At 36.7% G+C, this 15,173-nt stretch overlaps 1 protein-coding gene across 3 annotated transcripts in view; it reads right to left on the reverse strand.

Annotated features, from left to right (window-relative positions):
• Window positions 1–755: 755 nt before the first annotated feature.
• The window catches only part of LOC115420014 (voltage-dependent calcium channel subunit alpha-2/delta-3-like), a 43,338-nt gene continuing 28,920 nt past the window's right edge, over window positions 756–15,173 (reverse strand). For 2 of the 3 annotated variants that reach the window (XM_030135132.1, XM_030135133.1), the window contains 21 exons: window positions 14,682–14,765; window positions 12,808–12,879; window positions 12,653–12,714; window positions 12,481–12,548; window positions 12,318–12,363; window positions 12,114–12,211; window positions 11,911–12,004; window positions 10,049–10,144; window positions 9,806–9,927; window positions 9,161–9,238; window positions 7,594–7,655; window positions 7,465–7,509; window positions 7,303–7,365; window positions 5,601–5,671; window positions 5,415–5,490; window positions 5,258–5,298; window positions 4,307–4,362; window positions 4,058–4,175; window positions 3,794–3,906; window positions 3,602–3,684; window positions 756–1,602 (listed from right to left, as the gene is read on the reverse strand). In XM_030135132.1, the coding sequence (XP_029990992.1) occupies window positions 1,510–1,602; window positions 3,602–3,684; window positions 3,794–3,906; window positions 4,058–4,175; window positions 4,307–4,362; window positions 5,258–5,298; window positions 5,415–5,490; window positions 5,601–5,671; window positions 7,303–7,365; window positions 7,465–7,509; window positions 7,594–7,655; window positions 9,161–9,238; window positions 9,806–9,927; window positions 10,049–10,144; window positions 11,911–12,004; window positions 12,114–12,211; window positions 12,318–12,363; window positions 12,481–12,548; window positions 12,653–12,714; window positions 12,808–12,879; window positions 14,682–14,765 (1,641 nt within the window). In that variant the 3' untranslated portion in view covers window positions 756–1,509. Of the gene's footprint in view, window positions 1,603–3,601; window positions 3,685–3,793; window positions 3,907–4,057; window positions 4,176–4,306; window positions 4,363–5,257; window positions 5,299–5,408; window positions 5,491–5,600; window positions 5,672–7,302; window positions 7,366–7,464; window positions 7,510–7,593; window positions 7,656–9,160; window positions 9,239–9,805; window positions 9,928–10,048; window positions 10,145–11,910; window positions 12,005–12,113; window positions 12,212–12,317; window positions 12,364–12,480; window positions 12,549–12,652; window positions 12,715–12,807; window positions 12,880–14,681; window positions 14,766–15,173 lie in introns of those variants that run through there. The other variant, XM_030135135.1, reaches the window with a different exon arrangement.

Consider the following 15,173-nt stretch of genomic DNA (forward strand, 5'->3'; position numbering starts at 1 on the left):
GACTGAAGTCACATTTTTTAGGACTTGACACCCAACTCAGATGTAGTATTCACCTGACTCATCTTGATTGGTGGAGGATAGCTTGAGAAGTCATCCTGTTTAGATAGATATGTCTTTGAAGTCTTTTTCGAAGACATGATTGGATGATTATTAATGCAAAGTGTATCAGTCATTTTAAGCAGCCTCTATTGAAATTAGCGGATAGAAAAGGAAAGATGAATGCATGAGGTCTATTAGTGATATATACTTATGTTGTGTATCATAAGTACTAATATTCATATCAGTGTTTAGTGACACTCAAACCACTTGAATAGTTCAAATATGTTTTCATGGTTCAGTGCTTTAGTAATGACAACAGTGGTGGAAGAAGTATGCTGTCATTCCTTCAAGTAATGTATGAAGCCTTCAGAATGCTACTGAAATACTGTCCAGCAGTAAAAGTGGTTCATTTCATCCATATTATTGGTTACTATTCAGTTTATTTCAGCTTTGAAGTAACATTTTTTGTGTGAAAAAAACATATAGAAACAATGACTTGTTTTCACTTGGGAGATGTTTAAACCTATATGTCTACAGTATATTTTCTCTCCTCCTTGTTGTTCATAATTTATAGCTAAATTTTCATGTAGAACAGATAATCAGAAGTTCAAATGATCTTGTGTCTTGGCTTGTAGCGGTGACTCAGCTTTCCTTTCACCACAGAAACTGAGACTCACATGTGTGTGATTTGCCACAAACATATACACACCCCAGGATAAATGAAGGAAAATATTTCTTTGTATTTATTTATCAGCTTTCTGAAACATGTGGTTAAGAGTATGTGGTCACGTCGACAACTTATGGATGGACATATCAATATAACATTCATTGAAACACTTTCATCTTCATCATGCATCTTTATCTTGTCTGCTTCAAAACTGACAGAATAAAGCAACTTCAGATTTACTGTTGTCTCTCTGGTATTTTACAGAAATAACTTAACAGCAAATAAACTTTAAACATTTGAAGTCTGTGAACTATGACACTGCTGACACCCGCTTTTAGCAATTTGCTGCCAAAAATATAAATCGTTCTTCTTTCTTTTCATGTATGACAAAAGTGCATTTTACATTCTGCAGACTGTCACATTAGCCTTTTTTTTCTCACAACAAAGAAACATATAGAGTTAATATCTTACTGTCACCCTTTGTGCAAAGGATTTCATTTCATTTTTTTTATTTGCTATTAACAGATTTCTTTCTTTTTTGTCTTTCAATACACAGTCAGGACAAAATGATAAACTCTCAGTGGCATGATGTGCAAACTCACTAAGCTCTCACATTAGTTTATTTTGCACCACGTTGTTTATATTTTCTGCATTAATAATAAATGTAATAGATGTAGAGCGTTGCCTGTTTGCAGAGGTATGAGCAATTCATTTCTGATTGACCATGTTCTCTATGTGTTTACAAGCATCGTTGTTGCAGATTGAGTCCAGTTTTAATGCTTGAGTCTGTGTCAGCTTCATGGTCACCTGCTGATGGTCGCTGCTATCAGAGGGAACAGAGCTGCCGTTAGAGCGCTGGAGAGACGTGTCGCTGATCCACACTCCATGGCATTTTCCTGGAAAAAATGCAATCATATGTTAAAGACACTGAGCTGAACAGTAGTTTAGTAACAAACAGTAACTTGGTTGTATCTGAGAATAACTGTAAAACTGTACAGGCATCTCAAAAAAGTCAAACAGTTATTCTTCCCCAAAACATCAAGAAAACTGCAGATCACCAAATTAATTCACATTTGTGATTTTTTTTCATCAATCATAGGAGTTTCCCATGAACTTAGTCATTACAGTAGAGGAGGAGAGTGTTAAAATGTGTACTTCTTCCTACATTTGCAGTTTCACTTTAATATCTAAGTATTAAAGTACTTACCAGGAAAAAAAAGATTCATTATTATTCATATTCTTTTTTTTTTTAAATCAGAGAACCATAGTTTTTATACTCACACATAACTCTTTTTTTATATGCATATTTATTCTATTTTCCATATTCTATAGTTTTTAATGCATATTTATTCTATCTTGCATATATTATCCTGTATATATAGTGTTTGTTTGTATTTATTGCTGCTGCCTGCTGAGCCAACTGCATTGAAATTTCATTTTTGATGTAAAATCTGGAATAACAAATAAAGTCCAAGTCTATATTAATTTATAAGTAAAATTAGGCATTTGTAAATCCAACTCATAGGGACATTGTCCAACTGTAGCCTGGGTGAATCAGTTCAGGGACAGGCCAGTCAAGCGAAATGCGTTTGGCTTGACCAAAAAATCAGAGCTGAAATGACAAAACAAATAAGGTTTGATCTGCCCAGTAAAATGTTCTGGTTAAATGGTCCTCTTTTGTATGTTTGCAACTCTTTAACTGGGAACACTGAAAACACATTTAGGAGAAATTGGAAATAATAACTGGGATATCATCCAGCTACATGTGGACACAGAATGGAGTGAGAGGTTACATTTTGATACCCTCTGCATCCTCACATGAGGTCACCAAGTTTCAGTTTTCATAAAAGATGCAAACTGAGGTTTCATTCACTACTTCTCAGGCTGTAATATGATTGTTTTTGTGTAGAGGCTCCCCTACGTCGATGGCCAGAGCAGTGACTTTAGGACACATCATAGTCTTTACAAAACTGACACTAAAAGCAGCTTTAAATTAGTTTATGTTCACTTAAAATTAACATTATGATGATGCATGGTATGAAATAACGTGAAACTCAAGTGACTACATCTAATTCCAGAAATTGGAAAATATTTTGTTGGAAAAACATAATGAGATTTTTTTTTATAACACCAAAGATCAAAAAGGGTTTACTATCATTACCTCAGCCCTGTTGGAGGTTGTGTGGTGCACAGGATGTGGGTCATGTGCATGTTTTTTGGCAGTGCACAAAATTATCCCAATATTGGAATAATATCAGTGAAGAAAGTGGAAAAACATTGGCATACAAACTACCAAGGACATGTTCTGTACTATATCTGGGTCATTTAACAGGAAAAGACATACCAAGTAAGGATAAATAATTGATTAAAATCCTTTTGGTAGCATCTAAAAAAGCCATCACACGAAAACAGTGTAAAGAAGACCCCCCTACTCTAAATAATTGGAGAGACATTGTGGAAGAAATTCACAACATGGAGAGACTTACTTATATCATAAGACTACAGCGAGCAACATGTCAAGATCGATGGAAAAAATGGACAATATACAGGAAGACAACTGAAACTTTGTTCTATATGTTTGTGCTGTAAAATGTCAAAAATGAAACAATAAAATATAAGTAAAAAAACAACACATTACGATACTTTAATGATTTTACATACAATCAAATATGACCTGTTAAGTGTCTTTCATTAACAATGTTTAAAATGCTAATTCAATTCTGTCCAGCAGGGGGCAGTGTAGACATGTAACACACAATTACTATTTTGAGTCTCAAGCTGAAAAACTTGAGACAAAATTGAGAACTTAATTTCCTTTTGGTCAATGACCTCCTGTTATTCGTGTGATTGAGTACAAAGTTCATTATGTAACTACATATAAACACACAGTCATACCTCGGGATGGAACGGGTGACATGATTCGGGCTTCTTTCTGTCCTTCTGAAACTTCAGTCTGTCACACTTTAGTGACTCGTTGTGTTCAGAGGTGTCAAGGGCAACATAAGTGCAAAATATTAACTCAACAAACAATAACATATACAGAATGACATGAAGTCAGATTCACATCGCTCATCACTGAAAGGATATACATGATTTCAATGGGGTCCATGGTCACTGGGGGTGCGCTGCTGCAGTCACACTTATTGTCCACAACCACCATGAACAGGTTGCTGCTGGGAATCTGCTGAATGACAAAAGATCTGCAGCCCAAGGAGAAACAAAGACCGGAGTCACAATGTCATAATAATACAAGCAAAAAACTCAGCAGCTTCTCTTTTAATGAGGGTAAGAAAACAAACAAAATCATCATGAGTCATCGTGTAGTTAATTTAAGTCGGCCTGAAGCAGTACCTGATGCAGCCCTCACAGTCGATGTTGCCTGTTGTTTCTTTGATGGTGCGTTCAGAGACGAATGCGGGATACTCGGTGTCGCACGGCACCATCATGGTTTTACCCCGAGATCTCTGCGCTGAATGTGTAAAACACTAAATGTTTAACTTAAGCACAGAAGACTGACAAAGCAGCTAAATAATCTAAGAAGACACTTCCACTGTCTCACATCCATCTTGGTTTATATTTATGACCATCAGCTTTTGTTACCTTTTACTGAAAGATCAACGTTCCACCAACTGTAAAGGTTAAACTCCAACAGGAAACTGGAGAAAGAAACACAAATATTTTAAAAACAATATTTCTACTGAGAGTAATCCAATGAATTTGCAGCACCAACTTAATTAATGATAGTTTAATGAATAGTTGGATTTTTGACACTAATAATACATGGAATTATTTTGGTTGATGTGCTCAAATACAGTGGTGGTAAAAAGTTTTTGTTCATCCCATGTATTTGTGATATATTGCATTAAGAATCACTCTTTAGTCATTGAACTCTACCAAGTATTGTTCCATTCTCCAAACCCACATGTTCCCTTCTGCACATGCTCTGTTGAATCAAGGTCAAAACTGCATGTTTCAGCAAAATAATGAAATGCATCCAGGACATGAAAAGTTGAAACTGTCAAGAATTTAGTTTAGTTATTTTTTCTTTGTAATAATAATCAAAAACAATTATATTTATTTGTATCTGTCTGATGTAGCCACACCTTCTGAAATACAAAAAAGATATTTCTGCAAGTATTTCATGATAATATTTGAGATTGTGTAAAATTTGAGGGGTGTCTGAAAACTTTTCTCCACTACTGTAAGATGAACATTAACGTAGAGTTGATTAAATGTAATATTTAAGTTTTCTAGGGAGGACTTCATGCAAATTTTCAATTTTTAAAAGATTTACATGACTTTGTAAATATTTACCTTAGGATCCACTAAATATTAACCAATGAATATTTTTAGCACATTGCCTTCATCCGTATATAGATATTTTACGTGTTACTGGGAAACAAAACAGTGTGTGGGAGCTTTTCTTGTTTCCAGAGTTTACCAATACTCTCCAATGTACCTTTTGCATCTCTCTAGATTTTTTTTCACATACTTTTACAATATTAAATTTGATCATGTGATGCATTTATACATGTTTCTTAAAATCCTTACATGACAAGTTCCGTCAGGAGCCACTTGACAACAGAGAAAGGCTAAAACAAAGAGACAGAAGAACATTTTGTCACGCACTAGAGTAAATCCTGCATGTATATAGATGGAATGTAACACAGGGTGAAATCATTTGTTCTGATGTCTGCATCTTTCTTACATCTGATAACATGCGTGCACTGTCGATGCTTCCTGCATATTCTCTGCACAGAGCCTGGTAGTCATACAGTGTGATCCTGCAACACAAACAGCAACAAGTACAGGTCATTAGTAAATAAAACCATGCTCAGGTTAGTTTTACTGAGATGTCCTGTTGAGTGCTTCTGGGAAATATTACTGCTCAGACCTTTTGAATGAGCCCATCTGCAGAAGTTTGTTCATCACAGCACCTTCAACCTCTCCAAAGAAGAGCCCTGTCTGAGAGAGAAGGACTGTCACAAGTTATGAAGTTAACAAACACAATACTGCCGCCGCTGATGGAAAGAGCATCTGGTTGTAACTCACTGACAATAGCTCTAAGAGGCTTTCAGATGATTTTTAGATGCACCAAAGTACATCTCTGACATATTGGTCCCATATGAAACATTTTAGACCCTGAGAACCTCAGGGACAGGTCTCCTGCTGGTGCCCAGAGTCAGGACTAAACACGGTGAAGCTGCGTTTCAGTTCCATGCAGCTAAATTCTGGAACAGTCTTCCTGATGACATGAGACAGACCTCTACTCTAACAATGTTTAAGTCCAGGTTGAAAATGGCTCTGTTCAACTGTCAATATAACAACTGAAAGGGTTCTATTTAATAATAATCGATTAGATTTATATAGTGCTTTACTATGAATGCATACTCAGAGCACATACAGTGGATCCATTATTCACTCACACATTCACACTGTGGTGGTGGTGGTAAACCACACATGTACCCACAGCTGCCCTGGGACAGACTGACGGAAGCATGGCTGCCAATTTGCGCCAACGGCTCCTCCAACCACCACCGAACATTCATACACCAGTTTGAGTAGCAGCACAGCAGGCAAGGAGGGTGAAGTGTCTTGCCCAAGGGCATGACAGCATATGACTAGGACAGAACGGGATTCAAACCATCAGCCCTTTGGTCACTGGGCGACCCGCACTACCTCCAGAGCCAAAGCTACTCTTCTTCTTTACTTTATTTATTGATTATTATTTAGGTTTTACAGATTATGTTTTAAATATGTGTTTTTAACTTGTCTCTTTTCCATTTCTGTAATGCACTGTGAACTGCCCTGTGTATGAATTGTGCTGTATAAATAAATTTGCCTTGCCTTTACTCTCAGATTGCAAACAGAACCTGCTCCAGACAAAGTTAGGTACAGGGTAAATTTCCATGACGATTTGCCCCAGTCAGTAAACCACCTTTGTGAAACATAAAATCCTGAGTTTAATCCTACTTTGGTAAACAAGACCCAGACATTGTATTGTGATTGTAGTCACCTTAAAAGCCATCTATGTTTCTGTCTGTGCGCTCAAGTATGACTCTGTTACTTTTGTCCAGGAGGGTAGGTGGCCTGTTTTGCAATTTGTTTTTGTTTTTTTTGTATGTGTGTTTTGTATATGCTCTGTACTGTATTAAAACAGTTCCTATTGTTTAGACGTTTTTCCTGCACTATTGCTGTAAAAAAATTCAATAAAAATGACTGTGAAAAGACAAACAAACAAAAAAACCAAGTATGACTCTTTTTGCTCATGAACCCCCAATATTAAGAGTTTTACACACAGATCAGCTTCATAGCACAGCAGTGTAGACTCTGAATCAACACAGTGAGGAGTTTATCCTGCTGATCTCTTCCAGGCTCTAAAGTCGTCATTAACACAGCTCATCACATTTTATATTAATGAAAACTTGCATCTTAAACCCATTTTCACCTGCTTCTGTCATCCTGCTGCCTTCAAAATCCAGTCATTTTCAGTTGTGATGTGTGACTGGATCAGTATCTCTTTAAACGGTGTGTGTTTGTTTCCATTATTTAGTGACACTTTCTTAGATTTGTATCCGCAGACATGTACACAGTACCTGAGCCTGGTCCTCTGTGACAAGAATGAAGCCATTGTTGTCAATGAGATAACAGTTGATGTCCTGTCAGGGGGCAAATAAAAAGACTTTGTGAACACAACAATAAAATAAACATAAAACTGAATGGAACTGGCTAGAGTGAAAAGTTCCTCTCATTCTCACCTCGTTATCACAGCTGATGCTACATTTTCCATCAAGAGCTGTACACTAAGCACAAAACAGATGGTATTTAGTTTATACCTATATGAAATACATGTTTTTCTTACACTTCATCAGTAGATGTGTTGCTACCTGTCTGCAGGCTGTCCAGAACTTCCTCTGAAAAAACTCCAGTTTCATCTGAATCCCAACAGCTGAGCACAAAACAAGGATATTAAAGGGGTTCCATGTAGTAATAATATTACAAACTCTCAACAGCAGGGGGTGGTCATGTTCCAGAACACACTTAAGTTAACCAAAGCCACCAACAAGTCAAGGCTATGTATCGACAAACTGTATGAACTGGATAAAGTATTAAGCTCATCTGTTTTTTGGTATCATCAAGTTTTTTCTTCAAACAAAAACTCAGCCAGTTGTTTTGACAGTTTGTAAAATAACACTGTGTGTCTTCTAATCTTCCTGTGCTACATGAGCTGATAGTTTACATCAGTGTTTTTCAACCTTGGGGTCGGAACCCCACATGGGGTCGCCTGGAATTCAAATGGGGTCCCCTGAAATTTCTAGTAATTGATAAAAATAAAAACATACTGATAAAAAAATATATGGTCAGTTGAGAGAAGCAATCACAATACATAAATTTTCATGACAAACTCTGAAGCTGAAACTGAAGTGCTGTGGTTCTGTTTATCTTTCAAATGTTCATTGTGGTCAGTTTCAGATGCTGCATCTCTTTCATAATTCATAGTTTGAGTTCTTGTTTGTTCAGTATTAATTTGCAGCCCTGTAAATACAAGCAGGACTGACTGTACATATCCTGACCAAGGAAAATAAAACTCTCACTTTGTGCAGTAATCTACACCTGGCTTTTCTGCCTTTGTCCATAATAACACATATTATATAGACTAAATGTCATCTAAAATTAATGTTTATTTGCAACATAGCACAGCAAACTATTACACGATCAAAAAAAAGTCTCTGTTTTGAATGTTTGGGGTCACCAGCAATTTGTGACGTTAAAATGGGGTCACGAGCCAAAAAAGGTTGGGAACTACTGGTTTATATGATATCTCTGTTAGCTCTGTTCTTAGACAGAAAACAGACTCAGTGAAATCACAGATCACATCAGTTTTCTGTATGATTTGTGTTGTCAATAGTGTCCCTAAAGATCTGTTTGGACTCATCCAAACAAGAACAGAAGTGTCACAGTTTAGTCTGAACTGTGGATGCCAATTTAGGAAAGATAATAACATCACATAATCACTGTTTACCTGCATAAGTCTCATAATCCAACTCAGTCATTTAGAAGAACTGCAATGATTTCAGCATCATACTCCATTCTTTACATTTAGAGCTGTGTCCAGGGGTGAAAACAATAACAGTGCTTCTAGGTTTATCACTTTGTCACCTTCTTTGACCCTACAAGTTGTTTCTTTGTAGTTCTCACCCCATCTTATCACTTCCTGACTCTTTTCATATTCACTGTATATTTGTACAATCCAATACATTCTGGTATCATTGGCTTAGCTTCAGATGTCTTTATTCTCAACACTGTAATGATCGATTCAGGCAATTTTTAAATATTTTAAACAAATAATACTACATACATTCACTTTAAACTCCTCTTTAAAAATAGTTATAGCAGGATAATAACTGATGTTAAGAGCTGCAGTAAATAACAGATGGTTTTAGATGTTTTTACCTGCAACAATTGGAGACTTTCTGTCATCAAGTAGCTGAATGGCTGTACTCGCCAGAACCACGCTCTTATTTTCCCGAGCTAAAGTGATAGAGCAGGGGAAAAAAGATCATTCAGATGGAAGTGTGTGTAGAAAATTACACTTCCAGATCACTAGATGGCGTCCTGAACTCAGCCTCAGCCGAGTGGCTAAAAAGTAACCGCAGCACCAGTCCATTACTTTACTGTAATGGAGTCCAGTCACAGCTTTTTCTACAGCCAGATGCCTCTAATAATTCTGAAATGGGTGCTGTGATAGGACATTTTATGTTATGATGGCAAAGCCTGAGTGGATGCAGTCATCATTAACAGAGGGAAGGAGGTAAATGCCCTAGAGAATGAATCTGAATTCTCCATCCTCTGAGTAGGAGCCACATTAACTGCTGTGCTGCGCATCCTATCAGTGGAAACCAGTAAAAACCACAAACCATGGCAGAAAGTGGGACGTAGAAAAAGACAGATTTACATGTTAAAATGCAAAATGACTTTCCAGTACTTTTTATACTGCTGATTTTGATTATAGAAACTATACAGAGGTGGACTCAGTGAAAGAGCTGCACATTATAAATGATGATTCTTGATGATGCTGTTTTTTTTTGTTCTACGTACCTGTGCTGAAGGGGATGGAATAGAGAAATGTGCCAGGGACCTGCTCGGCTGCTCTCTTGTACCACAGAGGGAAGTGATCAGCATTAAACACACCCTCCTTGTCCTCCGCTGTCAGGAAATCTCTGAGGAAGCACACAGAGAGAAGTGATGTGAGGAGCCAAGGATTAGATTCATCAGACTCAATCACAGTCGCGCCTCGCTCTGTAAGTAATGATTAGAGAAATGTTGAGCAGTGGCACTCACTGATTGGAGAGCTGATCTGCTGCTACAAACAGCTTCGTTCTTGACAGGCCGGTGCGAGTTCCCAGGAAGGTGATCTCCACTCCTTTGTCTGAGTTCCTGTCCGTAAAATGCAGATCAAGGATTGGAGGTTGATAATGTGTCGGGAATAATCTTTAAATTATTGATTAAAATGCCTTCTACTAAAAACGTCCTTTAACAAGTCTATAAACCACTAAATGGTTTAGGCCCAGAATTCATGTCTGACATGTAGGTAGCTCTTAGATTAAACACCTATGACTGAACTCTAAAACTTACAACCATTTGCTTGCACTATAAGCCTTGAGTTCTGTACTTTAGTTTATTTATATAATGCAAATTTTAAAAATATTATTCTTTCTTAGTATTTATGTACTTTTATATTTTGATTATTGACCTGGAAGCATTTTTCTATGTAAAACACAAGGATTTGCCCTCAAATATGAAATATTCAACAGAAATAAAGTTATTTTAGCTAAAGTTTATCCAGAGTAAATAATGAATTCTCTAAAAAATATGAACAAAGAGAACATGCATTTTCTTACAGTCATCAGTGTACTTCATGTTGTATTTTTTCTGACTGTCTGTGAATTTAGCGGCATAAAAGGATGTTTCTTTCCCAATATGTTCCATGTCTGACCATGACAACTGATAAGCACTTGTAATTATGCCTGATTTTACAGTAATAGGCTAAAATCACAACATGGAATTGACCAGTATTACTGTTGTTGACTGAAAGTGACCAATGTCACAGATGTCAATGCTTGATATTTATCTGATTTGTTGTATTAAACTTTTTTTTTTATCAAGATCTTTTTATTGAAGTTTTCTCAATATAATACAAGTGCAGTCCTGAATGGTCATTAAAGAAAACTTAAGTGAGCATGGGTGTAAATTAAACGCAGCTAGCACCATAGAAAAACAAAAAAACAAACAAAAAAAAAGCAGAGCAAACAACAATCTACATAAAATAATCCCTCCTCAGTCATTGCCAGTGCACTAGAAATACTAAGGGGTCACTATCATGGCAGAAACCTGTGCTAGGAGTAAGTATGGAGTTAGCAGCATTGTTAAACTGCACTTAAAAGTCAAGCATTTACAGGGTCTGGAATGTTTTTAGGAAGGGACCCCACACTTCCTGGAATTTCCCATTTGATTGCTGAAGTGAGTATCTAAATTTCTCCAGTCTTAAGCAGGACATAATGTCTTCTAACCACTGTGCATGAGTGGTGGTGGTGGTGGGGGCATCAGTCCATCTAAACAGGATTGCTCGTCGAGCTAGAAGGGCAGCAAAGGATAAAGTGTATTGTTTTTCTGTAGGTAGCTTAACTTCACCTTCCATTACACCAAATAGAGCAGTCAAGGGGTTTGGTTGTAACTTGATGTTTAACAGCTGAGAAAGTGTATGAAAGATTTCAGTCCAATGTTTGTTAAGGCTTGAACAGGACCAGTACATGTGGATGAGAGAAGCTTCTGCATGTTGGCATTTGACACCGTATGGACTAATATCAGGGTATATGGAAGACAATTTTGCTTTTGAAATATGAGCTCTGTGTACCACCTTAAACTGTATTAAACAGTGGCAAAACATTTTTTTTAACAATTTATCAATGACTGAATTTATGTCAGGGCTAAAAGACTTTAAAATGTTTTTTTTTTTTAATATAATATAGATTTCTTAGATTCCCTCATATAAAAGGGGGAATTAAAAAAAAAGAAAAAAAACTACACTGTTGGCATTGACATAGAATTCAACATTTGGTGCATCCTTAATTAAATCAGTAAAATGACAAAACCTGCAACCATGTATTTATTCTTGTGTTGTGAAGTGGTACCACTGTTCTTACTCTGACTTGTTGAGGGCCAGTCCGGTCCAGTAGGCCTCTAGCGGAGCAGTGACAACAGCGTCAAATAAAACCTCCTGGATTAGCTCTCTGTCACCTGCACAGCACAAACACACACCTACATCATGCAACTCATCTGTCCTCAAGAGTTTTATTTACTGCCTGTGCTTGAGGTGAATTTTGATGCAGTCTGATAAAGTCCTTACATTTGAGATGCGGTCTACGGCCCGTCATGAAGAGCTTGATGGCTTGAATCTGGGTCAGGTGACGATGCTCATGCTGTTCCTCTGTGTTGCAGTAAGTCCTGTGGTCCAAACAGAGCCACATAGTTACATCACATCATCCCCGATGAACACAGAGGAATAACCTACATAACGCATGACTGCCCGCTTCCATAACCCCAGTGTTACCATTCATCTGCCAGGGCGACATCTGGCTGTTCCAGATCACGGAGCCCTGAAAAACACAAGTCAGTAACGCTTCAGCAATGCCAGCCCTCGATGACTGAAGCAATAAGCTCTCTGGTCTCGTAACCCACTGTACTCAGACGTTTGTCAATAAACAGTGACATACCTGCTTCGACTGATACATTTCCTCTGAAGAAGTACTTGCCATGGCCTCTTGAGAGAGCCACTCCGACACTGACGACACAAACAAAGAGGAGAAAAACCAACCTGAGTCAGTCAGGAACTGAGACGTGAACTGACAGGATGTCTATGAAGAATGTAATAAACGTCTTCTGCACCTGAATGGAGTCCCTTTGATGTCAGTGTAGTAATAATCATTGTGCATCTTTAAGACACGTCTCTAAGGGAACAGAAAAAGAAGCGTAGCAGCAGAAACAACAGGGAGAACAGCCTCCGTCTGATAAGCATCAAACACCTTTATCTGCATGCTCACCCCTCTATCCACTGTCTTCATCACCTCCATGGAGAACGTCCCTGTCCTCCTGTTCACCATGGCGTTACGCAGCTGAAAGATAAAGCACAAGAGACACACGGAGCGCAGAAGTCGCAGGTCATTGATTGTGAGATACTGAAAACAGTGCAGTCACAGCTTGATCATCCTGAAGAACAGAGAGGAGATGAAAAGTACAAATACTTCATGGATATGGATGTGGGAGGAGGACTTTCAGGTATCTTCATTTTAATATTTTTACCTTTTAGTCCCTACAGTTTCACACAATTACACTACATCCTCCTGAGATCCAGGAAAGTAAAAGTTTTGGCTTTTTTTTAATTTTTTTTTATTTTACTTTAAATAATTGCCTGGATTTGAAACATCATGATGCAGCAGTTTTTTCAGATACATTATTTGTTTGTTTGTTTATTTCTGCATTTTTTTATATATATATCTTATAGAATGTCCTTTGCAGTGGATGGCATTTATTTAATTTTTTTTTTTTTTTTCTTTCAGTAAAGTTGTGAAACTCTTGTCCCCTACAGATGACACAAATGCATTGCTGAGTCTCAGGAGGATATGAACAAAAATATTGGGACACATCACAACTACAGCTTTTAAGACTTCCCAATCCTATTGATTTAAAATATTGTCATGATAAAAAATGTTTAAGTTTGTTGTTGTTGATACTTACCATAATAAATGTAAAGTTTTAAGGGTGTTTTTTATTCCTGAGGGATAGTTTAGTAGAAGGAATCAGAAGATTTCTTATGGTTTATATTATAGAAACATATTTCTGACATGAGCAAAATACAATAAAAACAAACTCTGAAGCATACTGACAGCATAGATGACACTATCACCAAATTTATCCTAAAGATGAAATAAAAATATTCACCATAGTATGACATTATGACTTTTATCATTTTGTAGCCCAGCTCCCTGTTAGCAACAAAACACCTTGAATTCTTTAGTTTTTTAATCATCAACTATTTTTTATTTTGCATCATTGCACGGCTGATCTCAACCTAAAGTGATGAAACAGTAATTCTAAATATTATGCACAATAAAATTAACAAGATGAATACGGTGTAAAAGATGATGACAGCATAGATAATCACTGTACTGTAAAGAAACGGCATCATCACATTTAGAGCTCTGTTGCTGACATCGAACAAATAAATTGTGGACTATTGTAAAGTTAAGGTTCATTATTATTTCTAGTATGTTGTTTATCTGAAGTTAAATAAGAGATAAATGTCCTTCACTGGTCACCATTTACTTTTATACCTGCACTTCATTATTACATTTTTACTTGATTAAAAATGTTAAAACAGTACTTTTATTTTAACCATAAGTACTTCTACTCAAGTAAAGAATGTGTGAACTTATGCTGTCTTTTCTTTGTTTCTTTCTTTTTTCTTTCTTTGTCCCTAATCCTGTGCAATATACGTATGTGTGTGCAAAGTGTCTGAAATGTGGATTTTATAGAATGTTTTATTGACTTGCAGATTTTATTGGGGGTTTTATTTATTGCTTTTCTTCCTTTTATTTATTCTTTTATTTTATGTTTTTCCCCCTTTTCACTGAAGAGGGTCAGCTCTACCCAGTTTCATTGTATAGCCATTGTACAATGACGTTGAAAACTATTCTTATCTTTTCTTTCTTTCTTTCTTTCTTTCTTTCTTTCTTTCTTTCTTTCTTTCTTTCTTTCTTTCTTTCTTTCTTTCTTTCTTTCAGGCATGTACAATAAGGTGAAAACCTAATATGGCATCCCATAAAATTGCATTTACTATAAAAGAACACTGTGAACCGTACAAAACATATGCTCAAATGTTTCTAGATCTACAGAATGCTGTATGTCTGACACATACTATGTCATCTTTGTCTTCCCACTCCACTTCAGAAAGATCCACACTGCTGTAGTTGGGCTTCCTCCTCTTCTGACCCTCCTGATACTGCACAGAGGAACACAATGCACCAGACTTAAAGATTGTTTTTGTGTAGAGACATTTCATTTTAACTAAAAGTCATGGCTCAGAAAAAATAACTAATGTAGCCTGACCCAACTGTGAAATTAGTATGTTACAGATTTTTACTTTGAAATGCCTTTCTTGTTTCGCTGAAGGCTCACTGTAGGCTGTTATTTATTAAGCCCTGATGGAGGTTTTTGCTGAGTAATTATTTAACAAATCATCTGTGAAATTAACACTGTCAGGTAAATTAAAAATAATTAATATGATTGATAGGAAATTCACGCTCAAGCAAGTCTACATCAGTGCATTAGACTGTACATGTCATATCACTGTATGTAGTCCAGACCACAAAAAACGACAAGTCAATGACTACAACCACAGCACAGTTTT

Source organism: Sphaeramia orbicularis, chromosome 5, assembly GCF_902148855.1.
Source record: "Sphaeramia orbicularis chromosome 5, fSphaOr1.1, whole genome shotgun sequence".
NCBI lineage: Eukaryota > Metazoa > Chordata > Actinopteri > Kurtiformes > Apogonidae > Sphaeramia > Sphaeramia orbicularis.